This window comes from Gouania willdenowi, chromosome 14, assembly GCF_900634775.1.
Source record: "Gouania willdenowi chromosome 14, fGouWil2.1, whole genome shotgun sequence".
NCBI classification, from domain to species: domain Eukaryota; kingdom Metazoa; phylum Chordata; class Actinopteri; order Blenniiformes; family Gobiesocidae; genus Gouania; species Gouania willdenowi.
This window is the reverse complement of record NC_041057.1, coordinates 1,461,352-1,488,485: the sequence shown is the minus strand read 5'-3', so window position 1 is coordinate 1,488,485 and position 27,134 is coordinate 1,461,352. Positions and strand designations below refer to the sequence as shown.

General features: G+C 36.8%; 1 protein-coding gene across 11 annotated transcripts in view; it reads right to left on the bottom strand.

Annotated features, from left to right (window-relative positions):
* LOC114475917 (connector enhancer of kinase suppressor of ras 2-like) overlaps nucleotides 1-22,948 on the bottom strand; it is a 40,519-nt gene extending 17,571 nt beyond the window's left edge. For 2 of the 11 annotated variants that reach the window (XM_028467109.1, XM_028467110.1), the window contains exons 1-10: nucleotides 22,613-22,948; nucleotides 15,776-15,939; nucleotides 13,899-14,101; nucleotides 11,995-12,100; nucleotides 10,717-10,758; nucleotides 10,492-10,611; nucleotides 7,551-7,610; nucleotides 6,146-6,214; nucleotides 2,545-2,691; nucleotides 969-1,102 (exon numbers count right to left, since the gene is read on the bottom strand). In XM_028467109.1, coding sequence (XP_028322910.1) covers nucleotides 969-1,102; nucleotides 2,545-2,691; nucleotides 6,146-6,214; nucleotides 7,551-7,610; nucleotides 10,492-10,611; nucleotides 10,717-10,758; nucleotides 11,995-12,100; nucleotides 13,899-14,101; nucleotides 15,776-15,939; nucleotides 22,613-22,676 — 1,109 coding nt within the window. In that variant the 5' untranslated portion in view covers nucleotides 22,677-22,948. The remainder of the gene's footprint in view (nucleotides 1-968; nucleotides 1,103-2,544; nucleotides 2,692-6,145; nucleotides 6,215-7,550; nucleotides 7,611-10,491; nucleotides 10,612-10,716; nucleotides 10,759-11,994; nucleotides 12,101-13,898; nucleotides 14,102-15,775; nucleotides 15,940-22,612) is intronic. The other 9 variants (XM_028467112.1, XM_028467113.1, XM_028467114.1 and 6 more) reach the window with 6 other exon arrangements.
* Nucleotides 22,949-27,134: the final 4,186 nt, after the last annotated feature.

Sequence of the window (27,134 nt, the reverse complement as noted above, 5' to 3'; positions counted from 1 at the left end):
AAGAAAAAGTAAAACAATTAGTGAATGTGGTTAAATTGGCAACAATAATCATGGAATCTGGTGAAAAGAGGTTAAAAGTGACAATAATGGGTCAACATATGTGACATTAGGTGTAAAAGTGTCTGGAAAGTGGAAATAATGTGTAGAAAGTCATTAAAATGTGATGTAGAAGTGTCAGAAATGGGAGAAATGTAGCAAAAATACATTAAAAGGAGCAAAAATATGGCAAGAAAAAATGATGAAAATAGGTTAAAATATGGTGAGTTTGGTGAAGTTGTTAAAAAAATATTCTTATTTTCTTGAAGGCATCTGGCGACGCCCACTTAAAATCTCACTAGTAGTACTAGTACACCTAATACTAATTAAGCAGGAGGAATTAGAACAGTGTTGTTCAACCTTAGGGTCATGTCCTCATGTGGGGTCACCCCTGGAATGTGGTAAAAAAATATTATATATATATATACAGTATATATTTTTTTATTATTATTATTCTGTTAAAACAAGAAAGACAAAGGCTTGTGTCTTTTGTGTTTGTGGTATTTTTGATATACTGTGTGAATTTGTAGTTTTTGTGTAATTTTATGTTTATAGAGACGTTTTGTGTGTTTTTGAAGTTGTTTTGTATATTTTTCAATCATTTTGTATGTTTTTGTTGTTCTCTTCTGATTTATGAAGTCACTTTGTATATTTTGTTGTCAATTTCTGTATTTTTTGTTGTTTTGTGAATTTTTCTGTCCTTTTATGCAGAGTTTTATACATTTTTTGTGTGATTTTCTGTAATTTTGTGCATTTTTGTTGTCGTTTTCTGTATTTTTTGTTGCTTTGTAATTTTTTCTGTCCTTTTGTGCAGAGTTCTGTATGTTTTTGCTCCAACATTTTGCCGTACTCGTATGAAACGCTCAGTAAAAGCTGTGATTCTTTATGTTTGGGTAAAAAAGGCTGGATGTGTTTTTATTGTGTGTGATCACCTGGGGGTGTAAGGCTCTGCTGGAGGAGGCGGTATGAAGAGGTCCTGCAGGGCGCAGCTACTCCGTCTGGATGGAGTGCTTAAAGTGCTTGTGGGCGTGGCCACGCTGCTGCTGGGGCTCTGAGGGAAGACGAGCTGCGTTTGAGAGCGTGCACGTGGATCCGTGAGCGTGTGAGACACAGAGAGAGAGAGAGAGAGAGAGAGAGAGAGAGAGAGAGAGAGAGGTGCATGCGGACACACACACAGACACACACACACACAGACAGTACTTTACAGTCACACAGAGTACAGATTGTGTAGACATTGTGTAAATATTGTTTAGACATTGTGTAAATATTGTGTAGACATTGTTTAGACATTGTGTAGACATTGTGTAGACATTACAGTGCTGATCAACAACAGTGAAATGAACACAGTGAATGTGTGTGTGAGAGTTTTAACGTCACACAACAAACACACTAAGGTCGTATTTTAAAGATTTAGAAAATGTCTAAAATAGCAGCACAATTGTCATTTTTTTAACTTAATTAAATGATCCATTTCTGATGAAATACGGAGCGTTTTCCAAAGATGGAAAAATGACTAATTACCTGCTGCACAAAGGGAAAAAAATATGACTAATGAGGGACAGAAAAATATCACTGCAGGTTATTAATGTGATAATTAAATATATTAAAAACCTTTATTTTAGTCTAAGCTCACTCTAGTTTTTCTATTAATTAATTTCTTGTTATTTTGCCACTAATTTGTCTTTATTTGTGTGTGTGTGTGTGTGTGTGTGTGTGTCTTTCTTCTCTTAATTTAATTACATTTTTATAATATTCTAATTTTTTTCTTTATTTGTGTGTATATTTTTCTTGTGATTTTATTTTATTTTTATGAAATTATTTCTTATTATAATTTTTTTTTTTTCCACTTAATCTAATTACATTTTTATTACAATATTTCTTCTTTTTATTTTTATTATGTTATTCATTATTATTTTTTAGTTGTGTAAATTTTTTGTTCTCTATTTATTTACATTTGATCATGTTATGTCTTAGTGTTTTTATTTGTGTGTATATTTTTCTTCTCTTGATTTAATTACATTTTTATTATGTTATTTGTTATTATTTTCATTTGTGTATATATATTTTTCTTCCCTTTATTTAATCATATTTTCCTTATGTTATTTCTTATCATTTTTATGTGTGTGTATATTTTTTTCTTCTTCTAACGTTGGCTGGAGGAGCTGATTGGACGTTAGAAACATGTCTGGTATGAATGTCAAAGAAAAGCCTCCAGAGCATCAACTTTGGAATAAATTATAGGAAATGATAGCATCTTATTAGCTTAGAGCAATGCTAACAGTAGCTCCATTGATCTTATTAAAGCATTTACTGCAGTGGATGCACACACGCGCACACACACACACACACACACACACACACACACACACACACACACACACACACACACACACACACACACACGCACACACACACACACACACACACACACACACACACACACACACAGAAACAGAAACCAGGATGAATCACATGGTGTTTGATGTGAAGCGTGAGCAGCAATCATACTTGCAGAGCTAATGGTTTCCATCTCATATTTTTGAGCAGAGCGGGCGTTGATGTGAGCGTGCTCTGTGGGCGTTTCTTAAGTGTCAGTGTGACGCCCGCAGGGTCCCCACGCAACAAGTTCACCAGGTTCTTCAGCTGCCAGCCCACCTTGGCAAAGAGAACAGCACCATGAGGGATCTACACGCACAGATCTAGTCTAGATCTACACAGACATCTAGTCTAGATCTACACAGACATCTAGTCTAGATCTACACAGACATCGAGCCCACATCTAAACGCAGATCTAGCCCACAACTACACGCAGATCTAGCCCACATCTACACGCAGATCTAGCCCACATCTACACGCAGATCTAGCCCACATCTACACGAAGATCTAGCCCACATCTACACGCAGATCTAGCCCACAACTACACGCAGATCTAGCCCACAACTACACGCAGATCTAGCCCACATCTACACGCAGATCTAGCCCAGAACTACACGCAGATCTAGCCCACATCTACACGCAGATCTAGCCCACAACTACGCGCAGATCTAGCCCACAACTACACGCAGATCTAGCCCACAACTACACGCAGATCTAGCCCACATCTACACGCAGATCTAGCCCACAACTACACGCAGATCTAGCCCACATCTACACGCAGATCTAGCCCACATCTACACGCAGATCTAGCCCAGAACTACACGCAGATCTAGCCCACAACTACGCGCAGATCTAGCCCACAACTACACGCAGATCTAGCCCACAACTACACGCAGATCTAGCCCACAACTACACGCAGATCTAGCCCACAACTACACGCAGATCTAGCCCACAACTACACGCAGATCTAGCCCACAACTACACGCAGATCTAGCCCAGAACTACACGCAGATCTAGCCCACAACTACACGCAGATCTAGCCCAGAACTACACGCAGATCTAGCCCACATCTACACGCAGATCTAGCCCACAACTACGCGCAGATCTAGCCCACAACTACACGCAGATCTAGCCCACAACTAGACGCAGATCTAGCCCACATCTACACGCAGATCTAGCCCACAACTACACGCAGATCTAGCCCACAACTACACGCAGATCTAGCCCACATCTACACGCAGATCTAGCCCAGAACTACACGCAGATCTAGCCCACATCTACACGCAGATTTAGCCCACAACTACGCGCAGATCTAGCCCACAACTACACGCAGATCTAGCCCACAACTACACGCAGATCTAGTCCACAACTACACGCAGATCTAGCCCACATCTACACGCAGATCTAGCCCACAACTACACGCAGATCTAGCCCACAACTACACGCAGATCTAGCCCACATCTACACGCAGATCTAGCCCAGAACTACACGCAGATCTAGCCCACAACTACACGCAGATCTAGCCCAGAACTACACGCAGATCTAGCCCACATCTACACGCAGATCTAGCCCACAACTACGCGCAGATCTAGCCCACAACTACACGCAGATCTAACCCACATCTACACGCAGATCTAGCCCACAACTACACAAAATGTCGTATTTTTGTGTATTTTTCTAGTCATTTTTTGTGTTTGTTGTCATTTTGTGTAGTTTTGGAGTCATGTTGTGTATCTTAGGAGTAATTTTGATTATTATATTCCGTTTTGAACAATTTATTGTTATTTTGTCTATTTCTGTTCTCATTCTGTGTATTTTGTATATTTTTCTGTATTTTTGTAGTCCTGTTGTGTATCTTTGGAGTCATTTTGATTATTATGGTTGTCTATGGTATGTTTTTTGTGTATATTTAGAGTCATTGTGTATATTTCTGATGTTTTAATGCCATTTCTCATTTAAAGTGCTTTTATTGTCATTTTGTGTATTTTTCCTGTGTGTTTTTGGAGTAATTTTGATGACTTTAGTGTCCTTTATGTGTTTTTCTTATTGCTTGGTGAAACTAACACAAACACCTCAGGTCTGTGTGCTCCTTCAGAGTCTGATAAACACACGTCACGTCACTCTGTATGAGTGACAGCAGCGGAGGCGACGCCTACGTACGACCTCCAACTCACTGAGCCCAGAGCATCTGTGATGAGACTCTCAGGTCACACACTGATTTAAAAGCATTAATTAACACTTTTTATATGAAGGGAAACAGAAATATGATCCTACTGACTAAATCACATCCTGCAGCTACACATTAAACAGAGACTAAAACAGAGACGAAACACTTTAATCACAGAAATGTGAATTTCTGATCCAAGTTCCATGTTTGGAATCATGAGCAGTTTGATGGTTAATAAGAGAAAGATAAAACAAGGCTGTCATTTTGTATGTTTTTGTTATATTGTGAATTTTTCTGTCATTTTGTAGGTTCTTTGGGTTCATTTTGTGTGTTTTTGTTGTTGTTTTGTTTACTATTATGTCATTTTGATGATATTTTGTAGTTTTTGTGTTATTTAGTGTTTTTACAGTAGTTTTGTGTATTTTTGTTGTTGCTTTGTGTATTTATCTGTCAATTTGTATATTTTTGTTGTCGTTTTCTGTATTTTTCTGTCCTTTTCTCTGTTTTTTGTTCTTTTGTGAATTCATTTTGTTGGCATTGTATATGTTTATAGGGTCATTTTGTGTGTTTTTGTGTCATTTCATTGACATTTTGCAAGTTTTTTTAAGTATTTTGTGTGTTTTCTAGTCATGTTGTGTGCGTGTTTGTTTTTTGGTCATTTTGGATTTGTTTTTGACCTTCTTAGTTGTCTTTTTGCATATTTTTCAGTTGTTTCATTGACATTTTATAAGTTTTTGTTTTCATTTTGTTTTTGTTGCATTTTTTGTTGACATATTGTAATTTTATGTGTTTCTTAGTCATTTTTGTGTATGTTTTTAGGTCATTTTCCATGGATTTCTTTCTACAATTTGTAAAAATGTCAGTTTGTTGACATTTTGTGTGTTTTTCGGATAATTTTGCATGTTTTTTTAGCCTTTTCTTGCATTTTTGAAATCATTCAGTTTGTTGTGAAGGCCACCAGTTGCCTACGTCTGGTCTGAAACACGACACATTCCTGGTTGAAGTGTTAAATGCCTGCGTGGATATTATCTTCTCCGTCTTCAGAAGCTCTTAACTAAACCCCGTGTGATGGACTGCTCTCAGTGGGAGAAACTGACAGACACAAATGAACCTGATTCCAGCTTTGCAATTATCCTACTGATGCACACACAAGTAGCAATTATATTTTAACAAAGGTTGCTATATTTAAATGCTGCGTCACAGGACACGTCTTTTTATTCCTACTGAAGCTTTTCATTGCTGTGTGTTTTTGTTCAGTTACGTGTAACGAGGAGAAAGTCATTTTCAGCTGAAATAATCACAAGTGGAAGCTTCATCAATCAAATCATCCACACTTTCCATTCCCAGTCCCTCAAACGGCCCACCAGAGACACGCTAGCCAGAGATGTGCGTATAGGAGGGAACGCCATACGTACAGTCTGAGGCTGATTGGTCCGTGCACTACACATGTGACACACGTATGACAGCTTTGAGCAAAAAACAATCAGCTAATGCAAATGAGGCGTGAACAAAAAACCAGACGTAACACGTTGAACGTGCAGAATAAATCAGAAGCTGGTGTCTCACCACCGTCTGATGGTTGACCTGGATCACCTCGTCTCCAGCGTGGATCTTCTTACATCGATCGGCCAGAGACTGGAGGAGAGAGAGAGAGCGAGAGAGATGATGCTACACAGCAGACGTACATCACAATCTACAGCAGAGGTTCACAACCCTTTTTAGGGACGTGACCCACAAATCACAAATGTCCAGTGATCATGTTTATTAAAGTGTTACAAATACAGAGTAGCCAGGGTTAGTGTACATTAAGATTAGGTTGAGAATATGATGGAAAAAAATATCATTTTGGGCAAAAATCAAGAATAAAGTCAAAATGTCGAGATTAAAGTTGAAATATAATTTACAATATAGTGATAAAAGTCAAAGGTTTACTAATAAAGTCAAAGCTATGGAACCTGACAAGGGCCATTCAGACTTTATTCTTGATTTTCCCACAATCATTTTGTCCATTAAAATTGATTCTAATCCTGTAACAAAGCTACGCCAGCTCAGATAATAATTTTATTAGAACCAGATTTACATTTCAGTGTTATTTGATATTTGTTGTATGTGATGTGTATTTGAAAAAAAATTTAAAAAGATAAAGTTGAACTTGAATCCGTTTTTAAAGCAGAACTAAGTAACTTTTTCACCTTAATAAATCCTTCTCATAGTCCCTGTGAGGGTAATACAAGTGTTTATGGGGTGATTGGGGGGTCTTTCAGCCCTCCCTGATGTCTCTGGACAGAAAACAGCACTTGCTACTTTCCTGTGTCTGACCCGGTGGCAAACGTACTGCTTTACAGCACCTAATACACACTAATGATAGATTATGACCCGCCCCGTGGCTGCACACGGTTGTCTACTAATTCACTTTTATCAAACTTAAATCAGGGCGGAGCCAGCAAAAAAAAAAGGCAGAGAAGACTATTGTCTGACAGCTCAGCAGCAACACACAGCAACCACACACACTGTCGTCACAGCACACACACACAACCCAGCACTCCATCAGGCAGCACACACACAAATATCCATCCACCCATTTTCAGAGCTGCTTTGTCAGCACACAAACAAACACACATTTCCACACTTCCTTCAGTATTACTCACACATCATTCATTTATTTTACTTGTCTCTCTTCCTCATACTGGTCACATGGTCACATGGGTCTATATGTGTGAAAGCACCCTTAGTGTCACTGTTATATTAGGATTTTTCAGTGATCGGTTGCTACTGTCTTGGGAGAGCAAAGGTGCGCATGTAGCTGTGGGGTGGGGCAGGGGGCGGGGTGTAAAGTGTTTACGACAGTGACACAACCAAAGGAACCTTTAGGGGGAGCTCTAAGCTCAAGTTACTTAGTTCTGCTATAACTCATTTTTTTTTTCTTTTTTACCAATAACTAGACATTTTAATGGAACCCGTTAATACTCACTCCTTCTGTTGTCCCTGTGATCACATGCAGGCCGTCGTACGTGGATTTAATGTACATGCCCTGAAACAACACAGAGAGGTGACGGTAAAACACAGACTTTTATCATCTGATCTGAGGGTCACATGATCGACATTCATGTCAGCATTAGAAATAATGACCAATCAGAATTAACTCAATAAACAACAGAGTTACTGTGTATGTTTGGAGTCATGGTGTGTATTCATGTGTGTTGTTTATTGTCATTCAAGTCATTTTGTAACTTTTTTTTGCCGTTTTGCCTAGTTTGTCATTTTGTGTATTTTTCTGTAATATGTATTTTATATAGAGTAATTTTATATGTTTTTGGAGTCATTTTGTGTATTTGAAGTTGGTTTTGCAGTCAATTTCATAGCATTTTAAATAATCCTTTTGTGTAGTTTTGTGGTTTTCCTGTGTTGTTTTTGAGTCATTTTGTGTGTTTTTTGTTTTCTGTATGATTACGGAGTCATTTTGTGTATTTATGTGTTTTGTCTATGTGTTTTATCCAATCATTTTTTTTTGTGTTTGTTTTTTAAGTCATTTTATGTAGTTTTGTGGATTTTTGTGTTGTTTTTGGGTCATTTTGTGTGTGTTTTTGTTATTTTCTTTATAATTTAGGAGTCTTTTTGTGTGTTTTTTATTTTCTGTATGATTTATGAGTCATTTTGTGTATTTATGTGTTTTTTCCAAAAATTTTAGTTTTTATTATTTTTTAATTTTTTGAAGTATATTTCTGTTATTTTTTGGAGTTATTTAGTGTGTTTACTTTGAGGACCACACAACAGTAGTGCGTGGGCCCCATGTGGCCCCCGTGCCGCCTGTTGCCCCCGTCTGCTCTGAGGTGTATTGTACGGTGGCTGGGAAGTGTCAGGTGAATGCATTTACAGAAACGAACACAAATGCAAACAGGTCGGACAGTCGGACGGGTATTATGATATGATAGCCTGATGTGAAAAATATAAGAGTATCCTAATCAACTTTCACTTACTTTCATATGCGTTTCGATGTCTTCTTCTTGTTCTTAACTGTTCTGGTGGGTTAAAAACATCCGCCAGAAACGTGTCCGTCTGTAATACCGGTCCGTCGGAAACACTTCCGTTGTGACCTTTTTGCATTTGTGTTTGTTTCTCTAAATGCATTCACCTGACACTTCCCAGCCACCGTAGTATTGCACTCATATACGTTACAACAGTTCCTTCCTAGTGGGAGAAGGAGGATTATTTTTAGGTCACTGTTGTGTTCAAGTCTCACTGAACGCTTGAGAGAACTTCCATAGCCACTGAGCCTTAGTGTGGGGGTGGGGCCTCTACTGTGCCCCCCCCCCCGAGCATCGAGATGGTGCACGAGTGTAGGTCAGAGCGGAGATGGAGTCCAATAAAGTGCTGCTTTTCACTTTTCAGTCAGACGAGGATAGAATCTCCAGCATTCTCACTCTGTGTGTGTGTGTGCGTGCGCGTGTGTGTGTGTGTGTCTGTGTGTGTGTGTGAGTTCATTCTGCCATCGCTCCATGAGGTCAACCATTGTTTTCATCACTTGACTCACATGCCCACCAGCTCAGCTCTAACCCAGCCATGCTCCATTTACACATGCTTTCAAAGAGCAATGCTAACGCTAACGCTAAAGTGAAAAAACAACAATACAACCACATCATGTTGGACGAAAGAACACATGGTGTTAGCCTCCTAGCATCTTTTAGCTTCCATTCATCCTTCACAGGGTCACAGAGATTCTCTCTTTCATTCAGCAACGTTAAATTAATAATAATAATCAGGGGTTTACGTATTCACGTATTCACGCAACCTTTTTTCATCTAATGCTCTGAGGATTTTTTACTTTATTTCTATGTGACTAAATGTAACGACAATTTATTTAAAAAATCAGCTTCTAAGCCCTAAATCTTCTTTTTTCCCCTTGTTATTTAATTATATTTTTTTCTTGATTAATCCTTTATTCAGGTAAAGTTCATTGATTTGTACCAAGAGGTGAAACAGTTGCAGACAGAAGATAAAAATACAAGAATAACACAAAAACGCCACAGACGACATCCACCAACCTTGCGTTTGTTGTTGTTTTGTACATTTTTGGAATCATTGTGTGTATTTTTGTTGCCGTTTTGCATCATTTTTAGTCATTTTGTGTATTTCTGCTCTCATTTATACATTTTCGTTGTTTGGCATATCTTTGTTATTTTTCTGTATTTTTTCATCTTGAGTGTTTTCGGAGTAACGTAAATGTATTTTTTTTGTATTGTTGATGTCATTGTGTGTTTTTTTGGTAGTTTTAGGGTTGTTTTGTGTATTTTTGTTGCAATTTTGTGTAATAATTGTTATTTTATGGATTTCTTGTTTTCATTTTTCTGTTATTTTGTTGTCATCTTATGTGTTTTTTGCAAGACACACACACACACACACACACACACACGGCCGTGTACGTTCACACACGTAGGTTGTCTGAAGATGCTGATACCTGGTCGTGGGCCGTTCTCATTCCATCTGGTCTAAATCCGGTTGATTCCGCATTGATTTCAACTGCAACACTGTGACGTCCTAAACCGGAACCGGAAGTACCGCGATCCAAATTGGGAGCCGTAATCTCAAAATAAGATCAAAATAAACATTTTGCAACACCAAATAAGTCCAAATGAATGGATGCACACACTCGGACTATCAGGGATACACACACACACACAGACACACACACGTTCCTTGATTTCTAGATAGATAGACAATCATCTTGAGTTTTTTGTGTAGTAATTTTGGTTATTTTAGTTGTCATCTGTCATTGTGTATTTTTGTTGCAATTTGTGTATTTTATTGTCATTTTGTGCAGGGGGGCCACACAGTATTAGTCTGATGGCCGTACGTGGCCCCCAGGCCACCTGTTTCCTACCTGTGCTATAGTGCGCTGGGTGAGGGAACCTTACCAGGCCTTCAGTAGATTTGATGTTGGCCAGCTGCACCACCTCCAGATGTGCAGCCTGGGACACCATGGGGTCAGAGGACAGGTTGATGATGTGGTCACACACTCCAGACAGAGTTTTACACTGGGAACGACACACGCACACACACACACACACACACACACACACACACACAGTTGGAGCGTGCTTCATCGTGCACTTTTTAGAGAAAGCTCGTCCTCCACTCACCACATGGAGGATCTTGTTTTCTGTTTCGTACACGGAGCAGTCCTGGAACATGAACAGCAAAGTTACCTCAGGGAATTTGTCAAAAAGCAGTTATTATTGGCATTTGTGCAGTGGGTGGATGTGAGCAAAAAAGCGAGCAGCTTGGCACCTCTAACCCCCCAACCATCCCCCCCCCCAACCCACCCTCCCACACTGGAACGCACAAACACTAAACAAATGAATCACCACTGCGGAGGCTCCTCTCTCTCTGCCACTCTTCCTCTCTCACTCCCACTAAAACCTTTTTTACCAAAACTCAGAATCAGAATCAGAAATGTTTAATGGCCAAGTACAGTTTTAAGGACAGTACAAGGAATTTGTCTTGGTAAAACTCCACAAAAACTATCATCCTGCAACTATACTATACCCCCCCGATTACAAAAACACAACATTTTTCTGTCATTTTGCAAGTTTTTGTTGTTCTATTCTCTATTTTGGGGTCAATTTGTGTTTTTTTGCTTGTCGTTTTGTGTGTTCTTGGAGTCATTTTGTGTATTTTTCCATCATTTTGTATGTTTCTGTTGTTCTCTTCTAAGTTAAGGAGTCATTTTGTATATTTTTTGTTGTCATTTTCTGTATTTTTTGTTGTTTTGGGAATTTTTCTGTCCCTTTGTTGTATTTTTTTTTTTTAATGTTTTTTGGGTTTATTTCTTGTGTTTTCCTGTCATTTTGTATGTTTTTGTTGTTCTCTTCTCTTTTTTTGGAGTCAAGTTGTGGTTTTTGACGTTGTTTTGTGTATTTTTCCATAATTTTGTATGTATTTGCGGTTCTCTTCTCTATTTTGTAGTCAAGTTGTAATGATTTTATGTGGTTATAGAGATGTTTTGTGAGTTTTTGAAGTTATTTGTATTTTTCTGCCAATTTTGTATGTTTTTGTTGTTCTATTCTGAGTTATGGAGTCATTTTGTGTGTGTTTGTTGTTGTTTTCTGCTTCTTTGTGTTATTTTGTGAATTTTTCTGTCGTTTTATTAACATTTTGCATGCCTATGAAGTAATTTTGTATGTGATAGCACCGATTGTTGTCTTTTCTTCAGTTATTTTGTACTTTTATACAGTTTTTGAATCAGCTTTGGTGCAATAATAATGTTTCCCTACAATATTCTAGTGAAATAAATCATTATAAGCCTGTGATTATTCCCGAGATCATTTGAAAATGTGGTTAAAAGTTGTAATTTAATGATAAAAACATGGTTTCATACCTGTTGTACCTTTAGTGTGTGTGTGTGTGTGTGTGTGTACCTGCTGTACGATGGTAGTGAGCTCCAGACACAGCTGGATGACGTTATTCCTGGTCACAGAATAATCTGCCACGGCTGCAAACGGAGATCTGAAGAAGAAGGAACACCTGGAATGAACCATTAGGTTGTTCTTTCACCCCGACCACAGCACCGGTCAACTCGTTACGGGAAACAGGCGGCCCAGGGGCCAAAAACGGCCCTCAAACTGACTGTGTGTGGCCCCCAAAGTAAACGCACAAAACGATTGAATGAAAACATACAAACTGACAGAAAAATACACAAAATATTAACAAATTTATACATAAAAAATACACAAAATATTAACAAATTTATACATAAAAAATACACAAAATGACAAATTACACAAGACAGCAGAAGCAAAAAAGCATAAAATGACTCAAAACGCGTTTGGTGTGAATGTACCATTATATCAGATACAACCACTTGTTTTGTGGCCCCGCCCCCTGTAATAAAAGCTGCCATTCTCTGGTTTATCTAAAGTGGTTTTCAGTGTAAATCTCATCAAAGTAGAAACAATAATAATAAGGAGGATTTATTTGGTGGAGCAGGTGCAGAATGAAGTGAAACTCAAACACTTTCAGACACTCAGAGAATGAAAGAGTGAAGAAAGCTAAAAATAGATCTTTAGTTTGTTTCAGGCTCTGACTGTGGACACCATCCTACAAAATAAAGCACATGTAGCTCTGACTGTGGACACCATCCTACAAAATAAAGCACATAGAGCTCTGACTGTGGACACCATCCTACAAAATAAAGCACATAGAGCTCTGACTGTGGACACCATCCTACAAAATAAAGCACATAGAGCTCTGACTGTGGACACCATCCTACAAAATAAAGCACATGTAGCGCTGACTGTGGACACCATCCTACAAAATAAAGCACATAGAGCTCTGACTGTGGACACCATCCTACAAAATAAAGCACATAGAGCTCTGACTGTGGACACCATCCTACAAAATAAAGCACATAGAGCTCTGACTGTGGACACCGTCCTACAAAATAAAGCACATAGAGCTCTGACTGTGGACACCGTCCTACAAAATAAAGCACATAGAGCTCTGACTGTGGACACCATCCTACAAAATAAAGCACATAGAGCTCTGACTGTGGACACCATCCTACAAAATAAAGCACATAGAGCTCTGACTGTGGACACCATCCTACAAAATAAAGCACATAGAGCTCTGACTGTGGACACCATCCTACAAAATAAAGCACATAGAGCTCTGACTGTGGACACCATCCTACAAAATAAAGCACATAGAGCTCTGACTGTGGACACCATCCTACAAAATAAAGCACATGTAGCTCTGACTGTGGACACCATCCTACAAAATAAAGCTCTGAGCATGTATTTCACTATCATCGGTGAATGATTAAAAAGAAGGAAATATGCATGTGTTTTAATGGTAAAAGTAGGCGTGGCTTCTCTTTGTGAAGCTCACCTGTCTAGCCGTGGCCCCCAAAGTAACTGTGTGGCCCCCAAAGTAAACGCACAAAATGACTAAATGAAAACATTAAAACTGACAAAAATATACACAAAAAAAACAAAATACACAAAATGACAACAACAATATATATATAATAGAAAATACATAAAAACACAGAATGAGAATATAAAAAAACAAAATGACAAATTACACAAAAAGGCAATAAAAACATACAAAATGACGCCAAGGACACACAAAGCAACTACAAACACACAATGACTAAATAAAACATGCAAATTGACAAAAAAATACACAAACTAATTAAAATATACAGAAAAATATACAAATAAACCCCTTCTTCAGCTGCATCTCAGTGAACGATTGAGAAATGTGTAAATGTGCATGTGTTTTGTTGTTGAAAGTGGGCGTGGCTTCTCTTGGCGAGGCTCACCTGTCCAGCCATGCCAGGAGGCTTTTAGCCGCAGCGATCAGGTCGACCACAGACGTGAGGAAGTCGTTGGGGAGCTTCCTGGTGGCTCTGCCGTCGTACTGACCGCTGCGGCGTCGGCCTGTGATGAAGTTCTGCAGGTTCTTGGCCGACGCGTTGAGCTTGTGCGAGAGCGTCTTCAGGTTCTCCGTCTCCAGCCCGTAGTTCTAGAGGAAAGTAGAGGAACGTTAAACGTGCTGGCCTTTGACGGCCTCTCACACGCCGTTTCTCAGCAGGACGGCGCCGATCGTAGTGAATACAGACATAAGAAGCTTTGGGCTCTGAGCAGGAGGAGGAGTTTACAGTCAGAGGATAGCACTTATAATTATTGATCTCTATTTACCATCAGTCAGCTGCTACATTATTGGACATCTTCACTATTAAAACAATAAAATTAGAAAGACTTGTCTTGTTTTTTACAATATGAAAAATGTAAAAAAATAGTAATAAATGTATCAATTTTTGGGAAATTTTAGAATCGATTCATAAAATAATTATGAATAATTGTATTTTCTCTTTGTTGCAAAGTTCCATTCAGTAAAAGAAAGTCATAAAAAATATGAAAAATTAAAAAATAAAATAAAATAAATTAATTTAAGAATCAATTAATAATAAATTCATAAAATCACAATTAATCAATAAGTTTTTCACCACCCACACAAACACTTTATTTGCCTTTTTTTAAGTGCACTGTATTTTATCACCTTGTTTATTATAATATAAAACATGTAAAAAAATAAAAAATAAAAAAAAGAATAAAAGTGAATTTTTGGAAATTTAAGAATTGATTCATAAAAAAGTGATGAATCATTTCATTTATTCTTTCCTTCAAAGAATCATTTATTAAAACAAAGTAATTTATTTAAAAAAATTATAATTTCTTTAATTAACATGTTCACCTTGTTTATTACAAAATGAAAAATATAATAAAAATAAATACATTATTTTTGGGAAATTTAAAGATTGAGTCAAAATTGTCAATAAAATCACAATTATTTAGCACATTCTTCTATTTCTTTCCTTTTTTAAGTTTACTGTTCCTGTTCATTGTTTATATTCAAAATAAATGATCTAACTAAATACTAAATAATCTAAAAATCTACTAAATGATCAATAAATCAGGTTGAATGTTTCACTCCAATAGAAAACAATGGGATGTTTACAGGCAGTGGGGCCGTGTGACATCATCAATCATGTGATTTCAAGATGGAGGAACACAGGCTCTAAAACTGTAAAATAGTCCCATTTTTAAAAGTGAATAAAACAAATAATAATGTGTTTTGTTAGACATAGATCTACTAATAAGAACATTTAGAAGATTTTAGTAAAAACAAGAGGATCCTTTTATTTAAAAAAGGAGGAAATACTTCACTTTAAATATGCAACACTTTATTTTTTCCTAAACATTTCAGAGGAAATCACCACATTCCTAATTTATTAGCCACTAACGAACAACTTTTAACTCGTCGTAAAATACGTAACATGTTTGTAGAACTTAAAGCTGCAGGAGGCAATGATTGTTTATCAGATGAACAGTGTAGGCCTCAGTGATTGTATCTATTTATGTTGTTTTGTATTACATTTCTCATTTTTGTGTGTTTTTGTTGTCATTTTGTGTATTTCTGTTTGCTGTGTATCTTTTGAAGTAATTATAATTATTTTGGTTGTCTATTGTATTTTTTTTGTGTATTATTTGGTAATAAAACTAATACGGTGTATAATAATGTGTTTTGTTAGACATAGATCTACTAATAAGGACATTTAGAAGATTTTAGGACACATTTGTAAAATGATCATTGCTGGATATCCAACCTGTGGATCCGGTCCTGTGTGAGACTCACCAGAGCACAGAGCAGGTCCACAGCCTCCAGGATGAGCTCCTGGTGTCCGATCCTGGACACCCCCAAGTCCTCCAGCTCCTGGTGGGTGATCCTCAGCAGCTGGTCCCCTCCCACCTTCTCCTTCTCAAAGTTCTTGATGTACTGCTGCAGGCAGTCGTCCAGGCCTGCAGTGGAGGAAGCACACAAACTTTCACAACTTTAGGTTCAAGTCCAGAGCCGCCTTCCCACCAGCTCGTTCTGCATCGCCAAAGGATGTGCTGACAAAGTGTGAACGCAGGTTGGATTTTGTTGTGTGAAACAGCCTGTGATACACAAGAAATGTGACACGTTCCCCCTCGTTTCCCAGACAGCGTTTCCAGCTTTGAAGTAGGAAAAAGAATGTTTTATAACTGACTGCTGCAGCTGGGAAGCTTTTACAGAAACAACAAAGTAAAATAAAGTAGAAGTAACATAAGGGACTGCGTTAAAAACAGTCCTAATGTTCTAATCCAAGTGTTTTTAGGATTAAAGAAACAGCGCTGGGTTGGTTTAAATCCTACCTATCAGACAGAACCCACTGTGTTCAAGTTAATAATCTCTCCTCAGAGTTAATCATAGAGTTCAACAAGGTTCAGTTTTGGGACTAGGGATGCACAGAATATTCGGCCGTATATTGCAAAAAAAGCGACATTCAGCCTTTGGTTTGGTGAGTTAAAATCAGGGCTGAATAGTAGCGTGTGACGCAATGACGTAATCAAACAACGTGCAGTGATTTTGAGTCAAAAAGTATCTGTGCGTTGCTGCAGAACCAGCAGCAGCAGCTCCTCCTCCTTTCCTCACACACACAACCAGACTCTCTCCTTAACACTCTCCGTCGTCCGTCACCGCGTAAAAGTTGGAAACCGTCTAATTCAACAACAGAGTTCGTTGTTAGCGCTGTGAGCCATGAATACGTAAACATCTCCATCGTTTCCTCCTTACACTACACCAGGTCTCGCTGCATAGACTGGTGGCATTAGCATGGATTGCTAACAGCTAATGTGTGTAAACAATGGGTCCGTGGCTCCAAGCAGTGACTCCCAACACGATCAGCAGCAGAAAAATTAGTGCAGTTTGTATTTACATATATGGTAATAAAGTATAATATATATTTTATATTAAACAGCAGTGTTTGTTTTAGCTGTTAGATAGTTGGAGAGGGAGGAGCTAACATTCTAGGAGGCGTGTTAGGTGACGTCACCTGCCAACGTGGGTAAAATCCAACTGTGCCGTTTAAAGCTGACTTTATATAAAATATGTAATAACAAAAGAGGAAACATAACTTTTTATACTTTGTTCCTCTGAATGAGGCTAAATTAATGTATATCACTGTAGACAAACCATTAGAAAGTCATTTTTTCATCATACCTCACCTTTATTGCATGTTTTGTTTTATTTGAAGGGCTAAAATAAATTAAAAACTTTGTTGTGCTTTTTATGAAAAGCAAAGCCTACTGGAATATTTAAAAAGAGAATATTCAATAAACATTTACTTTATTTAAAACACGTCTAAAAATGTATTCTAGGTTATTTATGCACTATTTAAAAAAACAACTGCATTCAATATTCGGCCAAGTGTTTATATTTTATTCGGCTTCGGCCACAAATTTTCATTGTGGTGCATCCCTATGTGGGATCAATACTCTTTACATTATATAAGCTTCCACTAGGTAACATTATCATAGAACATGATATAAATATCCATTGCTATGCAGATGATACACAGCTTTATCTCTCAATGAAATCAGATGAAACTCATCATGATTCATTACCCCTTTAGCACCAAAGAATATCTGTAATATTACATGAATATCTATAAAAGTCACGTTTTTCTATAAGCTCTGTCTGCTAGCATAGCATCTCTTCTTCACTGCAAAAATATCTGCATGCCAACCGACCACTGGGTTATCAGCGCCCTCTGCTGGTCCAAACTAATATCTGACCAAAATACAGTGAAATGACTGTTTTTTGTTTTTTTTAAGTCCAATTCTTGAGGCACAAAATACATTTTCAGTTGCACTTTTAAAAAGAACTATTATGCAGTTTTGCATTGTTTACTATAGAACCAGAATTTAAATTAATAGGCTTTTCTTCATTTGTAATATTCCTTTATTTCATTCAAGAATTTTTTTTAGTTAAATTACATTGTTTTGAATAGTTTATCAAGGGATTCTTTTGACAATGAAAAATAAAAGGAAAACAGTATAGTTTTTTATAGTTTTTTTTCCCCAAAAAACAATAAAGGAATGTTTTTCAGTCATCATTTGTCTACAGTCCCATTCTGTAAAATAAATCGTGAGAGATTTGTATCGTGAACCCAGTATCGTGAATCGAATCGTATCAGGAGTTGAGTGAATCGTTACATCCCTAATAGTAGAACACCAACATTATATTCAAACATGATCCACCATCTACACACATAGCTCTAATGGGCTGTAATGGGATGATATCCAGTCAGACACAGTGTTGTAGACAACCTCCCTCGTTGTATAAGCCATCATACTGATCACACCAGTTCCACTGATGTCCACCACACAGATCATTACATGTGACCAGTATAAGACCTGGTCTACAGTGGTTACATATCAGAGCATGGAGGATGCTGCAAGACGTTCAATACTAAACCACGAAATGACTAAAAACTCATAAAATAGGAACAAAAACACAGACAATGACTCGAAAAACATAAACTGACAACTAAAAACACACATTATTAACTCCAAAATAAAATAAGAAATACACAAAATGACAAAACCACACAGTAAAATGCTCTGATTGGTCCTTATTCTAATGCTGACATGAATGTTGATCATGTGACCCCTAGCTGTTTGTGGCCCCGCCCACTGTGATCAAACTTGACCACTACTGTAATTAAACATGATTGTGCATCAATCTGATTGTATGTGTTCTAATTAATAAGAACTTCTATCACAGCTGAATAACGTGGCTGCTGATTGGCTGACACACACACACACACACACACACACACACACACGCACACACGCACACACACACAGTATCTTTTGTGTGTCGTTCTAAAGGCACAGTGAGAGAGTTTTTTTCCCATGGTGTGTTTTTCTGGCTCTGAGCCCGTTGTCATCTATGAACTATAATATCTATATAATAAATATCATATATAATATCTATATAAACCTGATCAACATCACATGCATGAGGTTCATCTGCAGCGAATGCTTCTCAGGCTTCAACAACTTAAAAGCTTAACTAATCGCCCTCTTTACAACTTAATTCACACTCATTTTCAAGTATTCCACCACGTGTTGCCATGGCAACTCCAAAGCACTTTGTGGCAGGAATTCTCTCTGAGAGAAAGGAATAAGAGAGGAAATCAGATTACAGTTTATCATTACATATTTACATCTATGAATCACACTCTAAACGATAAAATATATTAATAATAAAATGAAAAAATATACCATTTATATAACTACAAAATATACAAAAAATAAAACTAAAAAAATACACTGAATAAAACTAAAAAATATACTATAAATAAAAATACTTAACATACCATTAATAAAATAACAAAATACATTATTAATAAAACTAAAAAATATACTATGAATAAAACTACAAAATACACAATATATCAAACAAAATATATGAAAAATAAAACTACAAAATAATATATAAATGAATAAAGCTACAAAATATACCAATAATAAAATTACTAAAACAATAAAACTACAATATATACTATTAATGAAACTACAAAATAGTTCTAATAAAACTACAAAACATACTATTAATAAAACTACAAAATATAATAATAAAATTACAAAATAAACTATAAAACTAAAAAATATAGTATAAATAATATGACAAAATATATTATTAATAAAACTATAAAATATACTTTAAATCAAACAAAAACTGTATGAAAAAACTACTAAATAAATATCAATGAATAAAACTACTAAATATGTTACTAATAAAACTATAAAATATATTATGAATAAAAAAATAAAATCCTATACTATGAATAAAATAACACATATTGCGATATCGTGTTAATCTGTGGTGCTCAGTAATCTCTGCTAACACAGGAACACATCAGGATTAGATTATAGTGTAATCTGAGCAGAAAATAACATCACAGAACTGTTAAAAGCTGTTAGTAATGTGATCATAAATGGTGATAATAATCTGACATTGATTATTAAGTAGAAACACCAGGAAACTCAACGTGTGACAAAAAGATGTGAAAAAGATTTTATGTGATTGAGTGAAAAAATGATCAATTATGCTAATGCATGACGTCAAAAGGAGAGCAGGGATTATACTAAACCTGTGTGTGTGTGTGCGCGTGTGTGTGTGTGTGTGTGTGTGTGTGTGTGTGTGTGTGTGTTCTTTGTCACAGCTGGGAAAGGAGCGTCTAACACACAAAGGAAGAGGGGGTGGAGGTCAGGGGGCTCCTGCTCTGGCCCCCAGTGACTCCACACAGCTAATAATGGAAGCGCTTAATGCTAACGCTCACTACGCTCACCAACTTTCCCTGCTCCACTTGTCAGATGTGGGACACTGAAGAAGAAGAAGAAGAAGAAGAAGAAGAGGAAGTGCTTCGTACGTTCACTCACTTTCATGCTCTACATTTTATAGATGATCATCGTCCTCCTGCTGCACGACTTTAAAGCAAAGACGTTTTATCACCAAACTGTGATTATGTCACTCATCGTTCCATTAACAACATTCACCTCAGCATTTATAAAGCCTTAGAGTTTCTGTGATCGCAGAAAAAACTGAATTTAAACAAAAATAATCCAAAAATAAAACAAACACATACAAAATGACACAAAAAAACACACAGAACGATCCAAAAATACACAATAATACAAAAAAACAACAAAAACACACTAAACAGTAACAAAATTTGTTACGTGGTGATCGGTTTATCTGGTGACACGTCATGACAAACTAAATAAAAGGGCTATAATAATATATACAATATAAATCTCTATATTTTTAATTCAAATAAAGTCTTAGCAGCTGATGCTAAATGTCACACAGACACATTTATTAACAAACAGCTGCACAATATGTGCCACTTGTGTCTTTTTCTCCCATAAAGGACAGCACGTGTGAGTGAGTTCTGTTGTGTGGCTTGTTTAGAAACAAATCCAGCTCTAGATCCAGACACAGACAAAACTATGACAGAAATAAATCCATGTATCATTTGTTCATTCGTTCATTATTATGTAACAAAAACATGAAAAAAACACTCAAAACACCTTGTTTTTCAAATTCAAGCCCTTTTGCTTTGGTACAGAAAACGAACACCTTTATTGGTTTTCTCCATCACCGATTGGCCAAAGTACGTGATGCGGAAGTGAAGCGTTATATATTCAGAGACATGTTTATCTCTGCAACACTTAAGAGTTTCTAAATCCTCCTTAATGTCTGTGAGGAGGTTCTGCGTTCAACACCAGATAAAGAGAAATGGACACGTTTCTGATGCACAGTTGGATCTTGTAATGCTGAACTGCCGTTAGCATAGCCGTTAGCATAGCCGTTAGCATAGCCGTTAGCGTCGGATGAGAGTACACTTCTGGGTCATGTACTTTGGCCAATCGTTAATGGAGAAAATGAATAAAGGTGTTCGTTTTACGTGTTTTGTATTTTCTGTAACGAAACAAAAGAGCTTGAATTAGAAAAACAAGGCGTTTTCCATTTTTTCATTTTGGTTTTGGAAACAAATATCAAATAATCAGTGTTTTTTTCTTTTTCATGTTTTTGTTACATAATGAAAAACGAATGAACGAATGATACACGGATAGAAATACACCAAAAATATACAAAACATCAACAAAAACACAGGATTGGTGCGTTTGTTGTTTCCTGTGTGTGTTAATGGTCATTATTTATGTTATAATATAAATATAATGAGAGTTTAGTCATAACATTTGTTTGTCTCTGAGCTGAAATTCTGATGATAATGATAATGATAATGATAATGATAATGATGGTGATGGTGGTGGTGATGGTGGTGGTGATGATGATGATGATGGTGAAGGTGATGGTGGTGGTGGTGATGGTGATGGTGATGATGATGATGACGGTGATGATGGTGTGACTATGGGGTTGTTTCTCCTAATGTTTCCTGACTTGGAGCTAGAGCTGGGCAATATATTGATATTTAAGATTTAACGAGTTTTCTGTTTTGGCGATAGAGAAAATTACAAAATGATATCAAAAGCAAACGTGAGCAGCTTTTTACAAACTAAAACATCCACAGATTGAATGAAAACACGAGCAGAAAACTGCTGAAATAAATCCTAAACAGTTCTATTGTGTGTGTAGACCAGGACCAGGACCTGGAACAGGACCAGGTCCAGGACCAGGACCTGGACCAGGAAACCAGGTGTAGCAGACTTCAGTTCTCGCTCTAATGTAAATACAAAAAAACTGAAAAACGCTGCTTATCTGTTTTTGGTTTTTCTGTTTTTCTGTTTTTGTTTTTAAATCAGTAAAATAAAATAACTACATAGTTTATTTGTTATTTGGTTTTAAAACAGAATAACCAAAGAATGAAGGGAACATGGATTTATCCAGCCCTACTTTAATGAGTTAAATTTATTGAGATTTATATCATATATCGCCATTTTGAGAAAATGTTTTGGTCCGTATCGTCCAGCGCTACTGAGTATATGTCTATTATCATCATCATCAGTGATCTATGTTTACACAGATCTCTAGTTGCTCCGTGTTGTCCTCTCTAATAATAATAATAATAATAATAATAATAATAATAATAATAATAATAATGATGATGGGTGTGTATATAGAACATATATCTCCTACCTTTCATCCAGTCCACCACCTGCTCTGAGCTCCACTTGCTCACAGGCTCCATCACCAGAGCCATGAGAACTTTATCTCACAATAGAAGCACAGCAGCAGCTCCTCAAGGATTCAATGAGGAGTAGAACGTGCCCAGGCTCTCCACAGAACCTTTAGAACCTTCCTCCGGTAAAGCCCGAGCGCCGCGGCTGCCAAAGACCCGAGCTTTAGCAGCGATAGTTCGGACACTTCAACACATTCCTCCGCTGCTCCTGCTCCACGTCTCAGTGTTAATGAGCAGCAGGTGGAGCAGGAACATCTCCACAGTGTAGAGCATCCTTCCTCACACACACACACACACACACACTGAAACACGCACACACAGAGCCTGTATGGAGGCTCGTTAGTGCCACACACAGGCAGGAGAGCACGTGTATGTTTAGGTCATTGAATTTTCCGTTCAGAAAAAAGAAATCAAAAAACAAAACACGAGTGATTATTAGATTAAAATTTTCCAAATTCAAGACATATTCATTAATCAGGCTCGTGAAGGGACAAAGAAACATTTAAAAATTGGTTTGATTTTCAATTTTTGTTTCTAAAACAAAAAAACGGCGAGACCAGAAGTTGTATTTTCAAAATAAGAGCACATATGAGGACGCTGCTGTTTTTCTGATGCCAAAATATATGAATGATCTCTATATTTCACCTGCTGTTTAAAATGTCTTTAGAACCGTTCTCTGAAATCATTTCTGAAATAGAGAAACAAGGTTTGTCATTTGCAGAAATTTCTACAAATATATTTCACATATTTCATATATTATATTATATCTGACTCACTGATATATATATATATATATATCACTGATTGCTATCTATATCACTGATATCTATATCACCGATATATATATCAGTGATATAGATATCAATCAGTGATATAGATATATCAGTGATAGATATATCAGTGATATAGATATCAGTGAGGCAGATTAAACCACTCTCTGTGTAAACTCTCCTCACATGTCTTGCTGAAAAACTCCCACTTTGGTGCAATAGTTTTTAAATAAATTCATATATTTTGGTCCCAGAAAAACAGCAGTGCCTTTATATATGTGCTCTTATTTTGAAAAGAACAACATCCGGTCTCGCCATATTGAAAAATGTTCATTTTTTTGTTTTTGTTTGTCCTCTGGTTTTTCTGTTTTTTGGTTTCAGAAACAAAAATGATAAATCAACCAATTTTTAAAGGTTTATTTTTCTCTTCTTTACCACAATAAATAAATATGCCTTGAATTTTAATTTCAGTTTTTTAATTTAAAAACAAAAATCTCATAATCACTTGTTTTTTAACAGAAAATTAAATGACCAAAACAAACACTGACCATTCGGAAACATTTTGGATAATTAGTTCGTAGCAGGGTAGGGGTCAATTATAAATGACCCCCACCCTGATATAAAACATCTTCTACCACCTAAAGAACATCTCCAGAGTGAAAGGTTTAATGACTCAGAAAGATCAGGAGAAACTGGTCCATGCTTTTATCTCCAGCAGACTGGACTATTGTTATGGTCTTCATCAAACATCTACAGCTGGTTCAGAACGCTGCAGCTCAGGTCTGAACCAGAACAAAGAGGTCAGAACACATTACACTGGCTCCCAGTCAGCCTCAGAGGAGACTGTAAAGTTCTGCTGCTGGTTATAAATGTGTGAATGGGTTTGGTCCAGAATACATCAGTGAGATGTTAGTCAGGTATGAACCCAGCAGGTCTCTGAGATCTATGGACACAGGTCAGATAGTGGAGCCCAGAGCTCACAGTAACCATGGTGATGCTGCTTTTAGTTGTTATGCTGCAAAGAAGTGGAACAAACTGCAGCAGAGCTGAAGTCAGCATCACATGTGAACATTTTTAAATCAAAGTTAAAGGAACTATTTTCTCTACTGTATATGATTGATGGTCATGTTGATGATGTCATGTGTTTGTTGATGATTTTACTGATGATTTTAATTGATTTTACTGATGATTTTAAATGTTCTTATAGATTTTAAACAATTGAATGTTTTATCATGTAAAGCACATTGAGTTGCCTTGAGTATGAAATGCGCTATACAAATAAATTTGCCTTGCCTATAATTGTAATCGCATAATTGATCATTACAAATATGACGTCATCATAATAATTGTAACTTTAAAAATCTGTTGCTGTTGTAATCATAATTACATTGTAATTGAGTTCAGATAATTGACTTTTATAATTGAAATTATATTTTTTAAAAATGTCAATTATAACTTAACACAACCATGTTACAGTTCTATGTACATATCTACACATATGTAGTTAATAATTATTAAAATATGTTTCATATCAAGCTTTCACACATTTTAGCATTTTATAAAAAATAATCTCGAGGTATAGTGACACAAAAAAAACTCAGACGTCCACAACATAAATATTAAAACCTATATTTTCATTGATTATAAAGTCTAACAAGGTAATCAATAGATAGGAAATAAATTAGATGATAGATATTAGTTTTTAGTGTATTTTACAGATGATTTAGGACCTGTTAACATTAGAGATGTTTTTTTTATTTTCTCTTTGGTTTTTTATTGTTAATGTTGTGTATTGTGTTTTCATCTGTTTTTGTATATAGTCTTGAAGTGTTTTCTTCTTTTTGTCTTAAAAATATTTAATAATCACAAAAACAGTCACATATTTACATGTGTACTATTAAAATAAGTTTGGTTTACATTCAAATATCATGAAAGGATCGTGTACAGACAGTTGCTATTATCGTACTTCCCTGTGTAATGTCATTTCATGCTATTTTGTGAGCTTTTGGAGTCATCATGTACATGATGTTAGTGTGACAACAAATCCATTCACCGTCAGAGCCTGTGGCACTAATTAGCCTTCATACCCCGTGTGTGTCTTTGTGGCTGTTCATGCCTCCATCACACAAAGCTCAGTGTAGTGGAAACAACATTCCCCACAATGCACCGCGACACATCACGGTACATCACGATACACCGCGATACACCACCATACACCGCAATACACCACAATACACCGCTATACACCACGATACACCGCGATACACCACCATACACCGCTATACACCACAATACACCGCTATACACCACGATACACCGCTATACACCACCATACACCGCAATACACCACCATACACCACAATACACCGCTATACACCACGATACACCGCTATACACCACCATACACCACAATACACCGCTATACACCACGATACACCGCGATACACCGCTATACACCACGATACACCGCTATACACCACGATACACCGCAATACACCACCATACACCACAATACACCGCTATACACCACCATACACCGCAATACACCACCATACACCACAATACACCGCTATACACCACAATACACCGCTATACACCACGATACACCGCTATACACCACGATACACCGCAATACACCACCATACACCACAATACACCGCTATACACCACCATACACCGCAATACACCACCATACACCACAATACACCACTATACACTGCAATACACCACAATAGAACCACGATACACCGCGATACACCACAATAGAACCACGATACACCGCGATACACCACAATAGAACCACGATACACCGCGATACACCACAATAGAACCGCGATACACCACAATAGAACCGCGATACCCCACAATAGAACCACCATACACCGCGATACACCACAATAGAACCGCGATACACCACAATAGAACCACGATACACCGCGATACACCACAATAGAACCGCGATACACCACAATAGAACCACCATACACCGCGATACACCACAATAGAACCGCGATACACCACAATAGAACCGCAATACACCACAATAGAACCATGATACACCGCTATACACCGCGATACACCACCATACGTCACAATACACCATGATACACCACAATCCAGTGAGCGCGTTTGATGTGGACATTATTCCTGCTGCATATTTAGACTAAACACATTAAATTAAATTTACACTTCATTAACACACGTAGTTTCTTACATAAACTATTGATGTTGTATCCTCTCTTTTCAAATGGTTTATACATTTTGGAGTTAGTGGTTTTTATTAAATATACAGTATATAAATAAATTATTTCACATTTTGTGCGTTTTTGTAGTCATTTTGTGTATTTTTGTTGTTTTGTACATTGTTTCTCATTTTGTGTGGCTTTGTGGTTGTTTTGTGTGTTTTTGGAGTCATTTAGATTATTTTTGTTGTCTTTTCAGTGTGTTTTTTTTGTCAGTTTTGCATAGTTTTTCACTTTATGTATTTTTGTAGTTGCTTTGTTCATTCTTCCAGTAGTTTTAGTGTTTTTCTGTATTCATCGTGTCGCTCCAGGTGTCATTTGGAATATTTCAGTTGTCTTTTGTGTATTTTCGGAGTTTATGTTTGTGTTTAGTTTAATGTGACGTCTGCCTGTTCCCCATGCCTGCAGGTTTGTTCTGTTTTATTAAATAAAGTGTTGACGTTATTTCAATCAGTGTGTAACTATCG